This window comes from Pelecanus crispus, chromosome 7 (assembly GCF_030463565.1).
Source record: "Pelecanus crispus isolate bPelCri1 chromosome 7, bPelCri1.pri, whole genome shotgun sequence".
Lineage (NCBI taxonomy): Eukaryota > Metazoa > Chordata > Aves > Pelecaniformes > Pelecanidae > Pelecanus > Pelecanus crispus.
In genome coordinates, this window is record NC_134649.1 from 24,031,101 (window position 1) to 24,047,894 (window position 16,794).

General features: G+C 57.0%; 1 protein-coding gene across 1 annotated transcript; it reads left to right on the forward strand.

The window, feature by feature from the left end:
• The first annotated feature begins 959 nt into the window (after nucleotides 1-959).
• GRAMD2A (GRAM domain containing 2A) lies at nucleotides 960-12,574 on the forward strand. The gene is made up of 11 exons (XM_075714442.1): nucleotides 960-994; nucleotides 4,624-4,737; nucleotides 5,506-5,563; nucleotides 7,068-7,140; nucleotides 7,224-7,327; nucleotides 8,117-8,215; nucleotides 9,159-9,230; nucleotides 10,333-10,395; nucleotides 11,749-11,905; nucleotides 12,254-12,353; nucleotides 12,463-12,574. Exons 1-11 carry the CDS (start codon nucleotides 960-962, stop codon nucleotides 12,572-12,574), a joined length of 987 nt encoding a protein of 328 aa, XP_075570557.1.
• Nucleotides 12,575-16,794: the final 4,220 nt, after the last annotated feature.

A 16,794-nucleotide genomic window follows, 5' to 3' on the forward strand; every position in this document is an offset into this window, starting at 1 on the left:
AAAAAAAAAAAAAAACTTGAAGTGTTTAGTTTTTTTTAAAAAACCTGTCCCTGTAGCGAAGTCCTGCCCTGATCTATGTTGGAGTCAGCATAGGAGGTTCCTGCATGCTGCTGGGAGGACTCAGCCTAGTGACTGTCCTCAGGCTGTGAAATGTCCCTTTCCCTGCCCCTATTTTGGGAAGGGAAGGAGGTGATGTGTGGTCAACGGTTCTGCTGTAACCCTCCTTACTCAAGGCAAGCTGCCACTTGCCCCCCCTCCTATGCAGCTGTCCCAGACAGAAACCTCCCCACAGACCAAATCCAAGGTGAATCCTCTAAGCTGTTTTTTTTTTTTTTCTTTTCGGGGTGGGGGTAGAAAAAGGGTGTTGGCTCCCAGCACGCTTCACCTCTGTGCGAAGAGCTTCCCATGCTCCCCTTGCAGCATCTCGTGTATTAGTCGTGTTTCCTCCTCCAGAGCCTTCTCCCTTTCCCTGCACTCTGATGGCCCTTGGGGTGGTAGAGCACAACTGTCCACCAATAAAGAGAAGCTGAAGCACCGCCAGCCTGCTCTGCTTCCTGGGCTGTGGGAGGGCTCGCGGTGGGGTTCTGGCGGGGGGTGCCGGGGGAAGACTGCACTCATGGGCAGAGCCTGGAGGGGACCTGGTGTGTGGCCTGGTGCGGCGGCCCCAGCCCCGGGTCCTTCCCTGCCCCAGCCGCGGGGGCTAAGACCCCCTCCCGGAACGAGGGTAGCCCCGAGCTCCGGCCACAGCAGGACGGGAGCAAGGTGTCCGTGGGCCCTTTAAGAGGCGGGCTCCCGCTAGACTCCACCCCCTCCCGCCAGTGGGCGGGGCGCGGCAGAGGGAGGGGCGCTCGAGACGGCGGGCGGCAGCGGCCAATGGGGGCGCACGACGGGGGCGGGGAGGTGGCGGGCGGCCAATGGGCGGGCGCCGGAGCGCCGCGAGGAGGCCGGGCGCGCGGGGCATGGCGGCGCCGGGCAGCGCGGGGCCGCCGCGCAGGTAGGGGGGGGCGAGTGGGGGAGGGGGAGAGCTGCGGGGGTGCCGGGTCCCGGCCGGGAGCCGCGGGGCGCGTCCCTGTTGTCACCGGGGAGCCCGGTGCCAGCTCTCGGCCTGCCCCCGGCCGGCCGCCGGCGGCATCGCGCTCTGAGAGGAGCGCGGAAACGCCGAGGCTCCCCCCCACCCCACTGAGGGGACGAACCGGGGCGGGGGGGTCCTGCCGCTGCCCGGCCCGGGAGCCGCCGGTTCTGCCTCGGGGGGCGGCTCCGAGCCCGGGCGGAGGCTGGGGACTGGCCGCGGGGGCTGCCCCGGCCGCTCCTCGCCGCTGTCCCCGCGTGGCCCGGTGCTGGGCGGCGGCCGAGCTCTCCCGGCCCATCGTTGCCCCACCGGGGCCCGGGGCCGCGAGGGGACTAAGGCCGGGCGCTCTCCGTGGCGTGGGGCTCTTAGAGCGGCGCCCAGTAAAAAGCAGTGTCCCGAGTGCTGGGAGCGATCCTGGGACCTGCTGGGACCGAGGCCTTGGCTCTCATCTGGGGGTGCAGGGCCCCAGGGACAGGCGGTTCCCGGGGGGGGACCCTGGGGGGTATTGAGGGGGGCCGCCCGAGGCGCAGGACCTGGGGACACACACACGGCTCCGTCTCTCCCTCCTTCCCTTGACCTCCTGCCTCTCTCCTGACAGCGCTGCTCGGGACTGGCCGTTCCCCTCCAGCATCCTCGGCCGTGGCTCCGCTCCAGCAGCCAACACACGGGATTGAAATGACCTTGAAAGCCGGGAACAAGGGCAGCTCGCCGGATCCTGCCCGGGCTCGCTCGGGCCGAGGCAGCCCAGCCGCAAGTGCCTCCCTCTGGCTCTGATCCTTGGGGTTTTTTTCTGGGAGGTGAAATCCCTGGCTCACTCTCTCCTGCCTCCGCTGTGCACTTCGCCCTCGCTTGCACGGACAGTGGGGAAGGGATCCACCGAAAATCAAACGCTGCCGGAGGGGCTTGCACCGGACCATTTCCAGGCCGGATCTCAGTGCTGTGTAAGGGAAGGGAGATGCCGATCTGTGGGGAGGGAGAAGCACCAGGCTTCGCCTGGCAAAGCCACAGCCTGGGAGGCGAGCTGGGGGTCTCAGGAAGCCTGCATGGGCCGGGGGGTGTCGGCCCCGGTACGGTGGGCTAGGGTCGGCAGGTCACTGGTAATGTTTTCCCTTTGCTGGGGACTCATGTGCCCACCTGCTCTGCCACATCTCAGGGGCTTTGCACTCTGACTGTTCTTGCTCTGCCTGTAGTTTGGGACAACTCAGGATGATGGTTTTCCTGCAGGAGCAGCTTCCTGCTAAAAAAATTCCTTGAGGAGGGTGATGGCATGAGCTGCTAGAAAGTGTTTTCCTCCCTATGCTGGCATTGGAAGCAGCTCTTGGCACGGAGACCTCCTCATCAGCTGTGCCTGGAGCCCAAACTTATCTTATCCTGTGCTCCTGAACCCTGGATCTCCGTCCCTGCTGCATCTGGGAGCCGGGACGGAGCAAGATCTAGAGAAGGGAGACAAGGCAGCTGCTGCGATGTCTCTGCTGGGCAGAGGATGCTCCTCGCAGCCCCCAGACTCTCCCTGGAGCAGCCTGGTGCCATCTGGACCATCTGACCTGGGACTTGTCCCTGGCAGTGACTGTAAAAGGGAGAGAAAACCAGGACAGGGCTGTGCAGTGCTTCCAAGTGCTCTCCAGCCTCTGGCTCTTCTTGTTTCGGGGGTTTTCTGTGTGTTTGGTGACCTTGGGGCAGTTTCTCAATGCCCTCACCTCAAGCAGGGGGTGCCTCTTCCTGTCCCCACGCAGTGCCCCATGGTGTCAGCCCCGGTTAGGGCTAAATCCGCTCGCCTGGATTAAACAGCACAACCGCTTCAGGATTTAAGGGATGACGTGGGGGAAGCTGGATTGGGCTGAGCGCTGGAGAGGGAGGCTCCAGAGTGGGTTGGAAGCCCTGTTCCAGCATGGGGGCAGGGGGGATGAAGGCTTCGGCGCCTCCATGAAGTTTCAGCTTCAGGGCAGTGTGGCATCATCTAGCAGAGGCTGTTTGTGGTACAGGGCTGCCCATCCTGAAGGCACGGGGTGTCCAAGGAGTTGGGCAAGGAAAAAGCCGTTTGGTGCAATGCCAAAAGATGTTACTTTGGTGCTTCTTGTCGGTAGAATCTCCCTTCCCTTCCAGACACACCATTTGACCTGAGCTTCTCCTAAAGAAACCCCACAACTTCGGGGTGTTCATCCCATCCCCACAATGCTTGGGCTTTGGGGCCATGGGGGAGGCTCGTTTGCTTTGCAAACGCTGGCTGCGGGGATCCAGGGGTTGGTTCCCAGCCCAGTCCTAACCATGTGGCACCGGTGATTTGTGTTTGGTTTTTCTGCAGCCTTGTGTAGCTGCATCTTGAGGGAGGATCCCCCATGCCTCTGGCTGGGATTCAGCCCAGCTCCATCACATCGGGACAGTGTTTTGGTTGGGCCCTTGAGGCTGTGGGAACACGGGGGATCACACGTCTTTGACTCTCAGGCTGCTTGGGTGACAGGTGTCGGGGTGCAGCACCCCCATCCTGGCTTTCTCTGAGTCCATGGGGGATTTATTATTTAGATGGGTTTCCCTTCAGACAACCCCTTGGAGTGGGAGCAGGGTGTGTATAGGGAAGCACGGGGCAGCAAAAGAGCCCGTCTATTTAGGAAGCAGTTTGGGATGGCTTCTCCCCCTTGGCTCTGCCATACTCCCACAGCATCGTCCCTGTGGACAGCAGGATGCACTTCAGCTCTGCACTCGTCCTGCCCGCTGGCACTCATCCTGCCCACTGCTGTCCTGCCTGTCCCCCACCTGCTCTGGCATCGCTCCCTGCCTGTTGAGCTGAGCTTTTTTCTCTTGAATAATTTCCTCTCCATAGGTCTGGTGGCTGTTTGCCAGCTCTGCCATGCCGCCAGAGCCCATGGATCACTGCTCTGGCATCGGTCCCCTGAGGTCGTACTCGGCTTTGGCTCTCTGTGCCAGAAGTGCTGCGGCACGGCAGTCTCCGGTTGCAGTTTGCCAAGGGCGGAAGCATCACCTTTCTGGCCTGCCGGGTGATAACCTTCCCTGCATGGTGCTGAGAGTGTGTTTACTTTACCTGTCGCAGACGATAAGCACCTCTGATAAAATTCATGATAGTAAATAACGGGCTTTAATGAGAGGGGACAAATTAAAGGAGGGAGGTGGTGCCGTTGGCACAGGCTCTGCCCTGGGAACATGGTGCTTTGCTGACCTGGAGGAGCAGATACTGGCACCCTCTGGCCAAAGTCTCCATCACCCCAGGGAGTTTTGCAGACCCGTGATTTTTCCCATCCCAACCTCCGTCTCTTGAGGGGGAGAGGCTCTGCTTTGGAGGGTGTTATCTGAGGCAGTGGGGAGGGAACCGCTGGTCCTTGGCTACTCGGTTGCAAGCGCTGGGGAGTTCCTGGCAAGAAATGCCCTTTTTTTCCTCCACGTGACTTGAGAAATCACAGAAATATTCCGGCTGTCCTTGAGTGGCAGAGATACAAACGTCTCTGTGCAGACAGGGATTGAAGGGAATGGAGTTACAGCTCTGAAACACATCTCTCTCCTTTATCCCTTCCCCCTGGGGGCTAATGGGCTTCTCCTTGCAGTGCCAAACCGATGCATGAAAAAACAGCTCCCCTGAAGAGCCCTGAGCCCATGCATGGCCGTGAGAAACTGGAGGCATCGCACAAGGAGAAGAGTTTGGATTCCCTTGACGGCAGGTGAGGGGCAGCGTCACCGTGGGGTCCCAGGGTCTGCAGTCAAGCATTTGCTCTTTTTTCTCCTGTTTCCACCTCCTGCAGCATCCCTGCTGCCTCTGAGCCACAAATGCAGCCTGCCAGCTGGGATTGGGCACAGGGGGTCTCCTCTTTGTTTTTGTCCTCAAATATTTGGTCTATAAAAGCAGGGAGGGGAGAGGGGCTTGGGGAAGGGGACCAGTCTTCCCGCTGCTGAGGCGGTTGGGATGATTTCACTGTCTCTGTGTTTTCTCCCTTCATCTGCCTGTGTGATGGATGTGGATGGGTGCCCCCACGCATGGCCAAAGCTGAGTCCATCCTCCTGCCCCGGGCATGTTCTGAAATTCCCATTTGTGCTTTCCCTGGGGAAATCTTGACCTGGCCGAAGCTGCCCATCGCCAGCTCCTAACCTGTCCTAGGCTGCTGCCAGGGCCAGCTCTGGGCTCCTTCCCCAGTGCCAGGGTGCGTTTTGGGTATGGGCACCCCAGCGCCGGTGCCTCCACCATGGCATGGGCCAGCTTGCCATCAGCCCGGTGCCAGGCAGAGATCAGCCTTCTGCAGCCACTATTTAACCTCAGTGATGTCCCTGCACACCCGATGCTATGATAAGTTGCTGAGACACCCAAAATGTGGCTTCCCAGGGTCTCTTTTTGGTCCTCTATGTCTTGCCATGTCTCTTCTTGCAGCACATGTTTTTAGGGACTGAGTGAGAGACCTGGGGCTCTTCGCTTATCTGATTATTTTTCCTTCCAGCCTCCACCTGAATGAAGCCCTGAAGGATGAAGACATCAAGAAATGCCACCGGGAAGTGGTAAGTCTTTGGCTTCATGAGCGAATGGGCTGGTTTGTTGTAGCCTGACCCTGGCTGTTTGCCACAGAGAAGTCCGTCCGGGGTCTCAAATGTGGGCTGTGGGAGCTGGAGGCAAAGTCACAGCAGCTCCTGGTGTAGGGCAGAGGCTCCTGCTTGCATTTTCAGGGGAGGTGATGACAGTTTCCTGTGGCCTGTGATCTGCCTTGCAAACACTTTCAGGATTTTCCATCCAGAGCAAAAGAGAAAGTGGAAATCTTGACTGCAAGCAGCTCGGTTCCCATCCGTTTGAACCTTTTTGGCTGTGCAAATCATGCCCAAAGTAGAGCTTTTCAGTCCATCTACAAACAAGAGATGCTCTGGAAGAGGAAGGAGCAGAGGGAGGAGGTGTTTTGCCTTTGCCCATGAAAAAGATGGAGGACAAAAACATTTTGCCAATTATTTGGAGGCGTCTGGGAGGGTTACTAGACAGCAACGAGTTTGCACTGGGGCCAGGGGGTGTTTCTTGACCTGCGGGTCAAGACAGCCCAGGGGTGGCTCAGAGGCCATGCCACGGTCCCCGCCATGTCCCCCTGTATCCCTTTGTGTCCCCCTGAAATGTTCGCACCGGCACCTGCCACCATCCTGACATCTCTCCTGGGAGTGTCTAAGCTGACCCCAGGTGATGCAGAGCCTTGATCCTCTTACGGCCCGGCTCATCCAGTAACAAGGTGTGCGGAGCAAAGGTGACCTTGTCACCGCAGGCAGGAGGGCTCTGCCTGCAGTGCTGCCTGCAAACCAGCCTTGCTGCCCCAGGGCCCTTTGAGCTGTGCTGGATCTCTCCATGTCCTGGCAAAGCGTCTCGTCCCTTGGATTTCGGGTGGCAGCCGTCACCACCACAGGGACAGCCACGTCCCTGGGAAGCACCCTGAGGTCCAGGGTGCTGCCTCCTTTGGTGCAGGGGGAACAAATCTGCCTGCGCTGCCTTAGAGGACTGATTGAGTGGATTTAATGCAAAGCTTTGAACTGCTTCGGAGCCTTTAACTTATACACAGAATTATTTAAGGGCGAACCTGCCGAGCTTCCCACCGCGGCTGCCGGCAGGCTTTGAAGAGGCATCAGGAATATAAATAGCTGGATGGCGCGGCGTGATGGGCGCAAAGCAAGTATTGTCACCGTGCCCCGAATAAGGGAAGAGCTTGAGGAGGAGGAGGAGGAGAGAAACCTCTGGGCAAAATAAATTGCCTGCAGATGAGCCTGGGGGAAAGCTGGCTCCTCGCAGAGGCTCAGACGCCTCCTTAGATATTAGGGGAAATGTTTATTTGGGAGGATGGCACAGCGTTTGGTGGGTGCTGGATCATCCAACCCTCCTCTAGCCCTTCGGCTCCACCGTCCCCAGCTTGGTGGGACCCCACTGTGCCAGTCCCGGGTGCGGGGAGAGGGAGATTTTTTTTGCAGGAGGGTGGGGTTTTTTTGGGTCTCCTTAACAACAAGGTCACCAGATAACTTTGCTCTGCTTCATTTTCAGGCCGCTAGCAAGTACAACTCCCAGTACCACAAGCTCTTCAAGGACATCCCGACAGAGGAGAGCGTGCTGAAAGGTGGGTGACACAGTGAGGGATGGACACGGGGGTGGCAGGATCCAGCACATGGTCTGCCATGCCCCCCTCTCTCTGCATTGCAGTTTGTTCCTGTGCCCTCCAGAGAGACATCCTCATCCAGGGAAGGCTTTACATCTCCCCCAACTGGCTCTGCTTCTACGCAAACCTTTTTGGGAAGGACATCAAGGTAACATGGGGGCCAGCTCACCCCCGTCCTGTAGGGCTTGTGGCCCAGGCTATGCCAAAGCCCACTTATTCCCTCCTGCACCCAAATACCACCAAAATTGCTGTCAAAAGCCTCCAATGCGAACGGGAGCATGGCTGTGCCTCCCCCTCCAATCATCTGCAGCATCTGCCTGGGGAAACCAAATATTGGTTTGGTTTAAAATTCCCTGATGCAAAACCTCCTACAAGCTCCAACAGTGTTTGAAGGAAGATCAAAGGTTTCGGGGGGGGAGATTTGAATCTCTCTTTGCTTTTCCTCTTGATTTACAATCTGATGTTTCCCCGTTAGTCTTGTGGCTGACGGGGATCTTGGGGAGAGACGACTTCCTTTAAAACTGGGCTGAAGAACTGAATTATTTATATCAGCTGCTTTAAACAAATATCTGATGGAAGTATGGGGTTTCAACGAAGTTATCCTGCCATAAATTACATCCTGCCTTATTTTTAACCCTCCCTAGACTTTCAGGGGGGCTCTTGTGATGGGGCTTAGGGAGACTCGCTGGATGATGCTTTCCCCTTGTCCTTTCTGTTTTGATCGAGTAGAATCGAACTCCAAGCCGAGATTAATGCAGCGGGGATGCCATGACCTTTAATAAAAACCAAGCTGTCTCCGGGAAATGCTGAATCCCCGCGTTGCCGATCTGCTTGGGACAAAATTACAATGCGTGTTAAAAGAAACTCTTGTGAAAGAAACTCCCTGAGCTCATGCTGTGCCCATCCCTGCCCGTCCCTGTGTCTTTTTGCCCTCCAGGTTGTGATCCCAGTGGTCTCTGTACAGCTGATAAAAAAGCACAAGACAGCTCGGCTGCTGCCCAACGGCTTGGCCATCACCACCAATGCCAGCAGAAAGGTAATGCCAGCGCTTCGAGCATTGGTACCTGGCCTTGCTGCAGCCGGGGGATGCCCTGGTCTGAGTTTGCTGTGATTTGAGAGCAGGGGATGAAGTGATTCCCGTCCCCGACTGAAAGCATGGGCCAGTTGGGAAGCTAGCACTGCTCTCCATGCTGGCAGCCAGGGGAAACACTGTGGCTTTGCTTTTGTTTCTGAATTTCACTTTGCTTCTGGGCGAAGCAAAGCCCAAGTGAAACTCGGCCGATCCTGACAAATCTCTGCCAGGCCCAAATAAAACCTTTAAACTTCTTAAATGCAAGCAGGAGAAAGGTTTGGGCCAGCGTTCAACCCGAGCTGGCAGAAAACTTGGTTAAGGGGATGAATTTCCAGCTTTTAAATCACGTTGGGTGTTGTTGGTCGCAGTGAGCTGACGTAGTACTGCTTTGTGTGTCTGAGTCTTTGCCTGCCCAGGTGCTGCTCGTGGCAGTGTGTATTGCCTGTCCCCTCCTAGGGAGGAGGTTATTCCTGCAGGATTTTAGCAGGGGGTGGGACAAGGCAGGATTTGGGCGTTCAGAGTGGTCTGGTTGCAAGACTACTCTGCACATTGTGTGGGCTCTGCATCAAGGAAGGCGAGCGCTGCCCCGTGTCACCTCATGCTGATCTGTGGGGACGTTTTTGGTTGCGCCTGGCCCCGTTCACTGCCGCATCCCTCTGGGTTGAGCGCGGGAGGCCCCATGGGGACAGCAGCCAAGTGAAATGGGCCCCAAAAAAATCTGGTCCAGATTTTAGCAGGCTGCAAAAATAGCAGCAAGGAAATGCCGCAGGGAGATGCCTGTGGGGGATGTGGCTCCCGAAAGAGGGGAGATTCAAGGGCAGGATGTCTCTGCCTGTCCCCTGCCTCTGGGGAACTGGCCTTGGGATGGGGGAAATCTCTCCTGGCAGCTTTTCTCTTTTTCTTGCAGTACATCTTCGTGTCCCTCATATCCCGTGACAGTGTCTATGACGTCCTGAGGAGAGTCTGCACGCACCTGCAGGTACCCTCCGCCCCGTGTTTGATGGTATTTTGATAGCCACAAGCTCCCTTTGGGCTGTGTCTTGGGGAGCAAAGCTCTTTGCCATTGCCATGAAGGCTTTGGACTGCTCCCAAAGCCCTCTCCCTGGTGCCCTGCTGCCTCTTCTCGGCATCCTTGCTCTGCAGCAAGGGACAAGAAGAGGGGAAGGAGCCCACTGAGAACAGCAGCACTTCATGATACTGCTGCATCCCCACCATCCCCTCCACCTGACTCAGGGGGCTGTCCCACTGTCCCCGTTTCATAGTTCAAAATGATGGTGGCTGTTTCTTGACACGCTTCTGAGCATCCTGGTGGGGCAGAGCCCATTCCTGGGAGTCGTGTAGGTGTCCTGTCCCCATGAGCTGCTGGTGGCCTTTTCTGGGTCACGGATGACAGAGGCAGAGCCCAGAGTTTCTGCTCTCTCCCAGGGCATGTATATAAATTATTTATAATCTGGTAGTAATACTAGTTCTGCCACTCCACACATTGCTGTCTTTTCCCCAGATCTAAAGTTTAAAAGAAGGAAAAAAGGTACAAAGTAAAAAAAAAAAATTGAATTAAGCCAGAAGGGGGAAGAAATCCATCAGCCCTTGAGCTGGAGAGGAGGGTTGTGGGGACCTCCTCTTCTTCCTGCCTTTGAAGCACATGGGAAGCGGTGCTGGAGCCCTTCCCTGCCTGCAAGGGTGGCTGCTGGGTGTGCCAGGATGGTGATTTGGGTGACTCAGCCCTCTTGCCAAACCAGCAAACTTAGTCTTTGAAATGTGCCTGGTTCTGCCCAGATATTCCCTTTTTTCCCCTGCAATGGTTTATCCCCTCCACCGGGAGCCGAGACTGGTACTTGCAGGAGCCCTCAGTTCAGCCCTGACCCCATAGGGCTTTTGGCAGTGGGAAGCAGCAATGTGGTGCCCTGTCCTCTGCCAGATGCTTTTCTTCATCTCCAAAATCCCCACACCCACTTAAAGTTTTTTAAGTGGGTGCTCTTCATAGACTCACTAGAAATGTCAAAATTCAATTGTCTGGCTCAGGGGAATCAGGGGAGAGATGGTGCCCCAGCCGGTAATGCCCATTTCTTTCTCCCCTCCAGGTTTCAAGTAAGAAGAGCTTGAGTTTGAAGGAGCTGACAGAGGAGCCCGATGCTGTGTCACTGGTGAGGGTCAGGGCAGCTCTGGGAGACGGAAGGACCCCCATGAACTCGCGCTGTGGGCAGGAGAGCATCCGCCTGGCCCCCTTGGTGGGTTTACCTTCCTGGCACGCTGAGGTTTGGCTGGCAGCCACTTGCAGGGTGCAGAGTCGGTCCTTTCCCCTTGCTGCCAAGAAAGGTGGCATGAGGATGCAGCCGTTGCCTTCATAGCTCGTTGTCTGGGATCCTCATACCCCGGTTTGGCGGAAATGGCTGGGTCAAGAGGACAATTTGGACAGCTTGTGGCTCAGCACAAGCTGATGACCTGGCTGGTTGGTCTTGGGGGTCCATTTACAGACCAAAAAACTTTGGAGCGATGTGCAAAATGCTGCTGCTCTGCTCCCACCGGCTGGTGCTGTTCACAGCTGTGAACACGGATAACAGGCTGGAAACATGGTTGAATTATCCAAAAACCTGTGGGATGAGTGGGATGGCTTGTAGCCAGGAGGCTGGAGAGGGAAAAGGCTGCTGAATCGTGGTGTGACTGAGGGAGCACGAGGGGCTGCATCCTGCTGCCTTTGGAGCCTGTCAGGGCTCAGCTCTGCCCACAGTGGCTGCATCCCCAGCCAGCGGGATGTGTCCTCCATGAAATGTGGGTGGCCCATCCCTGTTTGCACTTGGTCATGAAGCCGTTGGTGCTGCGCCGTGCCAGGCTGTACGGGGATGCTGAGCAGGGTGTCCTCCATGGGCTGGTAGCCCTGTGCTGGGTGCAGGAGTTGAGAAATGGGGTGTTCCCTGTGGGCCAGTGGTCCTGCACACAGGACCAGGAGGTGACAAGTGGGATGTCCCCTGTGGGCTGGTGGCATCCAAGGGGTTGAAGGCACTTTTCAAGGAGTGAATCAGGAGTGATCCAGGCTGGAAGCATCTCCTGGTCCTTCTGAGGGATGTAGCTCCAGCAGCTCCAGCCCCAGGGACTCTTCGGGAGGGGAACCCTCCTCCCAGCTGGCTGCCGCCCTGCTTAATTCAGTGCCTTTCCGGGGTGTGCTGGGTCTGGGATGCTGAGCAGACAAGGGGCTCTCAGAGGATGATGGGTGACCGTGCTGAGCTTCAAACCAAAGGGTGAAGGAGGCAGCAGTCGTTATTTGGGGCAGGCGTGGGGTGCATGGGCAGGTCCTTCCTATGGCAGTAGGAACCTGCATCCCCACAGGGCTATCGTGAAGGACCAGCTCACCCTTAGGATGATGTTTTGGATGTGCTGGTGCTTGATGGTGATGCCGTAAGGTTCAGGTCTGAATCTGGCCCCGCCATGCCCTCGACACTGCCGGCTTTGTGGGAGAAACTGCTGCCAACAGCACGGCTCACCCGGGGCTGTTCCCGCAGGAGGTGATCGTCCCTGAGGGCAAGTGGAGGAAGGTGTCACCCGCTTCGCTGTCACTGTCGCTGCCAGATGCCGACTACCAGTGCATCCACCGAACTTCTGTTGGCAGCCTGAGCACCAAGGAGAGCTCCTTCACCTCCGAGGAGCCCCTGGTTTCGGGTGAGGGCTGCATCCTACCCAGGAACGTGGGTTTGTGCCCTGCCCTGCACACAGTGCTGGGCATAAATCTCCATAAATGTATGTTCATCCATCCTCTGCTCTCATGGAGGGGATTTCTGCCTTGCAGATGAGCAGGGTTGAGGCTGGGAGTCAGTGATGGGGTCTTGGGGATGGGATGGGGTGTCCTGTCTGCAGGGTCTGAGCCCTTGGTGTGTGCCTGTAACGCCTGTGCCAGCAGCGTTAGCCCATGGAGGAGGAATATTTGATGCTTGAAGACTCCCAGTTGCTGGAGGAGCATGAGCATCTGCCCAGCGTCAGCAGCAAGGTGACGCTGGGCTTGCATTTCAGAAAGTGCAATAAACACTGAGGAGGAGCTGGAGGTGGAGCAGAACTGTGTGGCAGAGCTGAGACCTTCCGACTACCAGCTCCTGAAGATCTTCATTGTGCTGTAAGTGTGCCAAGGGTGGCCGCAGCATGGGGAGGATGGGGGACTATGCTGGGAATGTCTGTCTCAACCACCAGCCGCTGAGCGCTTCTGCTTGTTCCTCTGCTCCTAGCATCTGCCTCCTGGTCGTGTCCTCCTCATACCTGGCGTTTCGCATCTTCCGTCTGGAGCAGCAGCTCTGCTCTCTGAACCGGGACTACCTCTCCCGCGGACACAGGAGGTGAGGAACCCTCAGAAACACTTCGGGGCAAGTGGGTCACACCATGAGTGTCACACACTGAGTGATGTGGTGCAAAGAGCTCCGTGACATGTCCCAGGCTTGCTTTGTCCCTTATCCTGTGCCTGCTGTTGGGATGGCTGATGGCAGATGCCAAAGTGCCATCCCCATGCAGTAGATGATCCCATCAACTTCTGGTTTGAGCGACCAGGGAAAGCTCTGCTGTCCCTGAGACTTTTAGCCCTTGGGAAAAGGTTTCCTTGCAGGTTTGGGGCTGGTTCCCCAGTCATAGGAAGCACCAAGGCGTCTTGGTGGAGCTGGGCTGCACCCTGGGGCTAACACAACTGCAGGCATCAGCAAGGGATGGACAGGAGTGGGTTCCCTTGGGTTGCGGACATTCGGGGGGGTCCTCCCTCCTTGTGCCTATGGGGCCTGGGCACCAGGCTGGGGTATGGGGCCTCCACAGCCACTTGCCCCCTCTTACCCTGCTCTCTGCTTGCAGGTGACCGTTAACCCCACTGCTGGCTGAGGACGGGCACCGAGACGGTGGCACCCTGCATACGGATCCCGGTGCTGCATCCTCCTGGCTGTGGCTGTTGCACATGGCCTGGCATTCCCTCAGCTAGTAAAATGGGACCAAGTATCTTCTCTCTTCCTACTGGCACCCGCTCACGGCTGGACCGCCTGGCCGGCTCATGGCCACCGGTGCCAACTCCCTGTCCTACTGGAAACCCATTTTCTGCTCGGGATGCTGCTGCACCATAGCACTGGACAATGACTCGGGGCTGCCAAGCATTTGGATCTCCCCTCAGGACTTGCTGCTAAAACGGGTGCCGGTTTTTATTCCAGACTTGGGTTTTTCTCGTTAAAAGATGACCTTAGGCTCACTGGGAACGCCCCCCAAAATATGGATGAGTTGCTGCTGCTCTGGGTGAAGCAGGGGCAGCGGCTCTGGGCTGAACCCACCTATTTATCCCCCTCTTGGTACCCCCAGGGCTGTGGCTGGAGGAATGGCCCCAATCCCGGGGGTCTGCAGGGATAGGGAGAAAGGGGCCACCAGCCCTGTGAGGCATCATCTATTCCAGCACCCAAGGGTGGGGATACAATCCAGGGCCTCCCCAGCTCCGCTGGGCTCTGTACCGGCCCCCAGCCCTTCTCTCCTGGAGCACCGGGGCATCTTGGGGTGCATATGTGTGTATGTCCCTGCAAAGCACTTTAGGGTCCCCCCAGACCAGGCGTCCTCGCCAGGGACCGCATCTGGGAATGGTGTTGGACCAGGGCTTCGTTAGCCCCACTCGCCTTGTTAAGACGTACTGCAAGGAGCCCATGGCTGCCACTGGTGAACGTCCTGGATTGCAGCTGTGTCTGTGCCCTGGTTTGTGTTAATCTCATCACCATGCAGAACCGAGTGCTGCAGGATTTATCCCGCAGGATTTATCCCACAGGATTTATCCTGCAGTGTCCTCCAGGAGCATGCTGGGGCAGCAGGTGATACCTGTGCAATTTATTTTGGTTTTCTTTCCTATTTTTTTGGAACAAGTGCTGATGGGGCCAAATCCCTGCACCCTGGGGAAGAGCTCGCTGCTTGCTTGGGGCTCAGAATGGCTTTTAAATGAAAATAAACCCAGGATTTTCTAGCACGCCTGTCTGCTGTGGTGGTGCTGGGCTGCAAGCCCTGAAAATGGGGTACCCCAGAATCTGGGCTGTCCCGGTGCCCCTTCGCTGGCCACATCCTCAGGATGTGGATTACATGGGGACAGCTCTGTCCTCGCATGGGCTTAGGAATGGGTGGCATTGCCTTGTTCTCCCCTTGGGACAGAGCTGGTGGACCTGGGGCTTTGTGGCCCCAATGTCACACCACATAGGGATACTGTGTGGTCCAATGCCACCGGCATGCTGGTGGGTGCTCAGCATCACTTCTCCAGCATTGTGTCATGCCGGGGGGGACACCAGGCTGGGGGCACAGCCCTGGCTGGGGCAGGGGGACCAGGGGTGGCTTTTGGGGGACACCCAGGGCCAGGGATGCTCCGGGCGTAGGGGACGGGGTTTTTTTCACTAGATGGCAGCAGAGACTGTGGGATGTGATGCTCAAGCTGGTGGCAGGGCCACCCTGGGGACAGTGGATGCCTGCAGAGGGTGCTGAGCTGCAGCCCCATCCTGCTGGGGTGGACAGTGTGAGCCTTCCTCCTCCTCCTCCTCCCTGAGCATCTGCAACCCAAATCCCCACCTGCCCGCCTGGCCCATGCAGCAAAATGCATGAAAATGGGTGAAATGCATGAAAATGGCCCAACTTGAAAGCCACAGTGGAGGTGGTGTTGGCTAAGCGAGGACTGGGGTGGTGTCACCCCATTTTTTTCAGGAGATGTAGCACCCTGGGGTGCTGGGCGGGGGTCTGTGGTCTGGCCACATTTCTGGCCAGACTTGAAGCTGCTTCTTCAAAGCCCTGGCGTTACAGGGCTCTTGGAGCCTTTGATTTTGTGGGTGACCTGGCGGATGAAAGGTGCTGTCCCACTGCCACACCATCCCCACTGGGGACTCGCCCAGCTTGTTTTGCTGGTGTGGCTGCCAAAATGGGTTTGGAGGGTTTGGGGTTGTTTTTCTAAAAACAAGTTGGTGCTCAACAGGTTCAACCTCAAAGTGGGGCTTAAGGCCCCAAAAATGAGGTTTAGGACTGGGGTGGTTTTTTTTTTTGGTCTTGTGTGCCCAGCTTGGTGGGTTTTTTTGGGTGCTCTGCAGCACCCAATACAAAGCAGGTGCATGGGGTCCCTCGCCCCTGTGCCGAGTCCAGGCCAGGCCTGTGACAGTGGTGACAGCCACCTTGGCTCCTCTTGGGGCACTTTGGTTAAAGCCAGTGGGACAATCCATGGGTGCAGTTGGCTGACGTGGAGGAGGTTTGGAGACACCTGGGGCGAGCCCCCGGTGTGGTCTGGGGGTGTCCCTGGTGCCAGAAGCCATTTGCAAGGCTCCGGTTTTGTTTTCCAGCTGGTGTTTGCCTGCCTGGTTGGCATGTGTTTGTTCTCCTGGCGACGCCCTGCTTGAGCTTATTTGCTTTTCTTTGTGTAAAGAAATGCTGCGTAAAAGCCTCAGGTGCAGGAAACATCCCTGGGTCCTCACCTTGCTGGCTCTGGCAGCCCTGCCCCATCCCTCGGGGACAGGGACGCGGAGCATGGGGTGCCCTCTGGATGAACACAGCCCCTGCCCTCGAGTCCCTCCAGTGCTTCCCTGGTTGGACCCACCATCCTGCCTTCCCACCTCCCTGCTGCCCACGCTCCTTCCAGGCCCAAACTGACCCCTAAGAATATGATTAGGAGATTAAATCAGCCCGTATGTCCTCCTCACTATCGCACAAGGCGCTGGTGGAGTTGTCCTCAGGCTTGCTGGCTCTCCAAGACGGATTTCTGCTCTGATTCACCCACTGCAGGGCGCAGAGTGGCTGTAAAGATGCTGTGAGACCCAAGGCTCTGCCCATGAGTCACAGCCCTTGTGGTTGTGACACCATCACACAAAAAAAAAACACGGGACAGTGACAGCCACCGCTTGTTAGCGGGTACCTACACAAAAATAAATGGGATGATGCTGACAAGCATATGGTTTGGTTTGAGTTTTATTCCAGACCTGGGAGAAAGGCAGCCTCCTGCAGCGGCAGTGACATTGCTCTGGCAAAGCCCCATGTGAATCCCCTTTGGTGAGTGGCTCGATGCCATTTTGACTCCATCCGAGCGGTGGAAAGGGTTTTCCAGGGAGGGCTGGTGCTCAGAGGGCTGGCTGCTCTCTGGTCTGGGCAGCCTAGGAAGGATGGGAAAGACCCTGACTCTCATTTTGGCCCTCTGCTACCTGTGTGTGTTTGCTTGGGTGTTTTGGGAGAGCCTGGGCTGTGGCTACTTACCTTCCTCTCAGCAACAAGAGAAGTTTAAGACCTCCATCACCCTCTGTGCTGGTACACACACCAGTGGGCTGGCAGTAAGGTGGGTGAAATATAATCAAAATAATGGGTTCAAAATAATTGTTTCCCCTTTTCTGAGGGTTATATTTAACCTGGATTTCCCAGACCCAGTTGGTGCACTGGGGTGTGGTTGCTCTGCTAGACACCACCTGAGCAACCGCCTCTTTGCTTCTCATGAGGTTAGAGATTACTTCTTATCCTGCAATGACATCTCATTTTAATTTTTACTTTCCCTACTGCTAAGCCTGTCTTTAATGAGAGGCTCTGCACTGAGATCCCAGCCA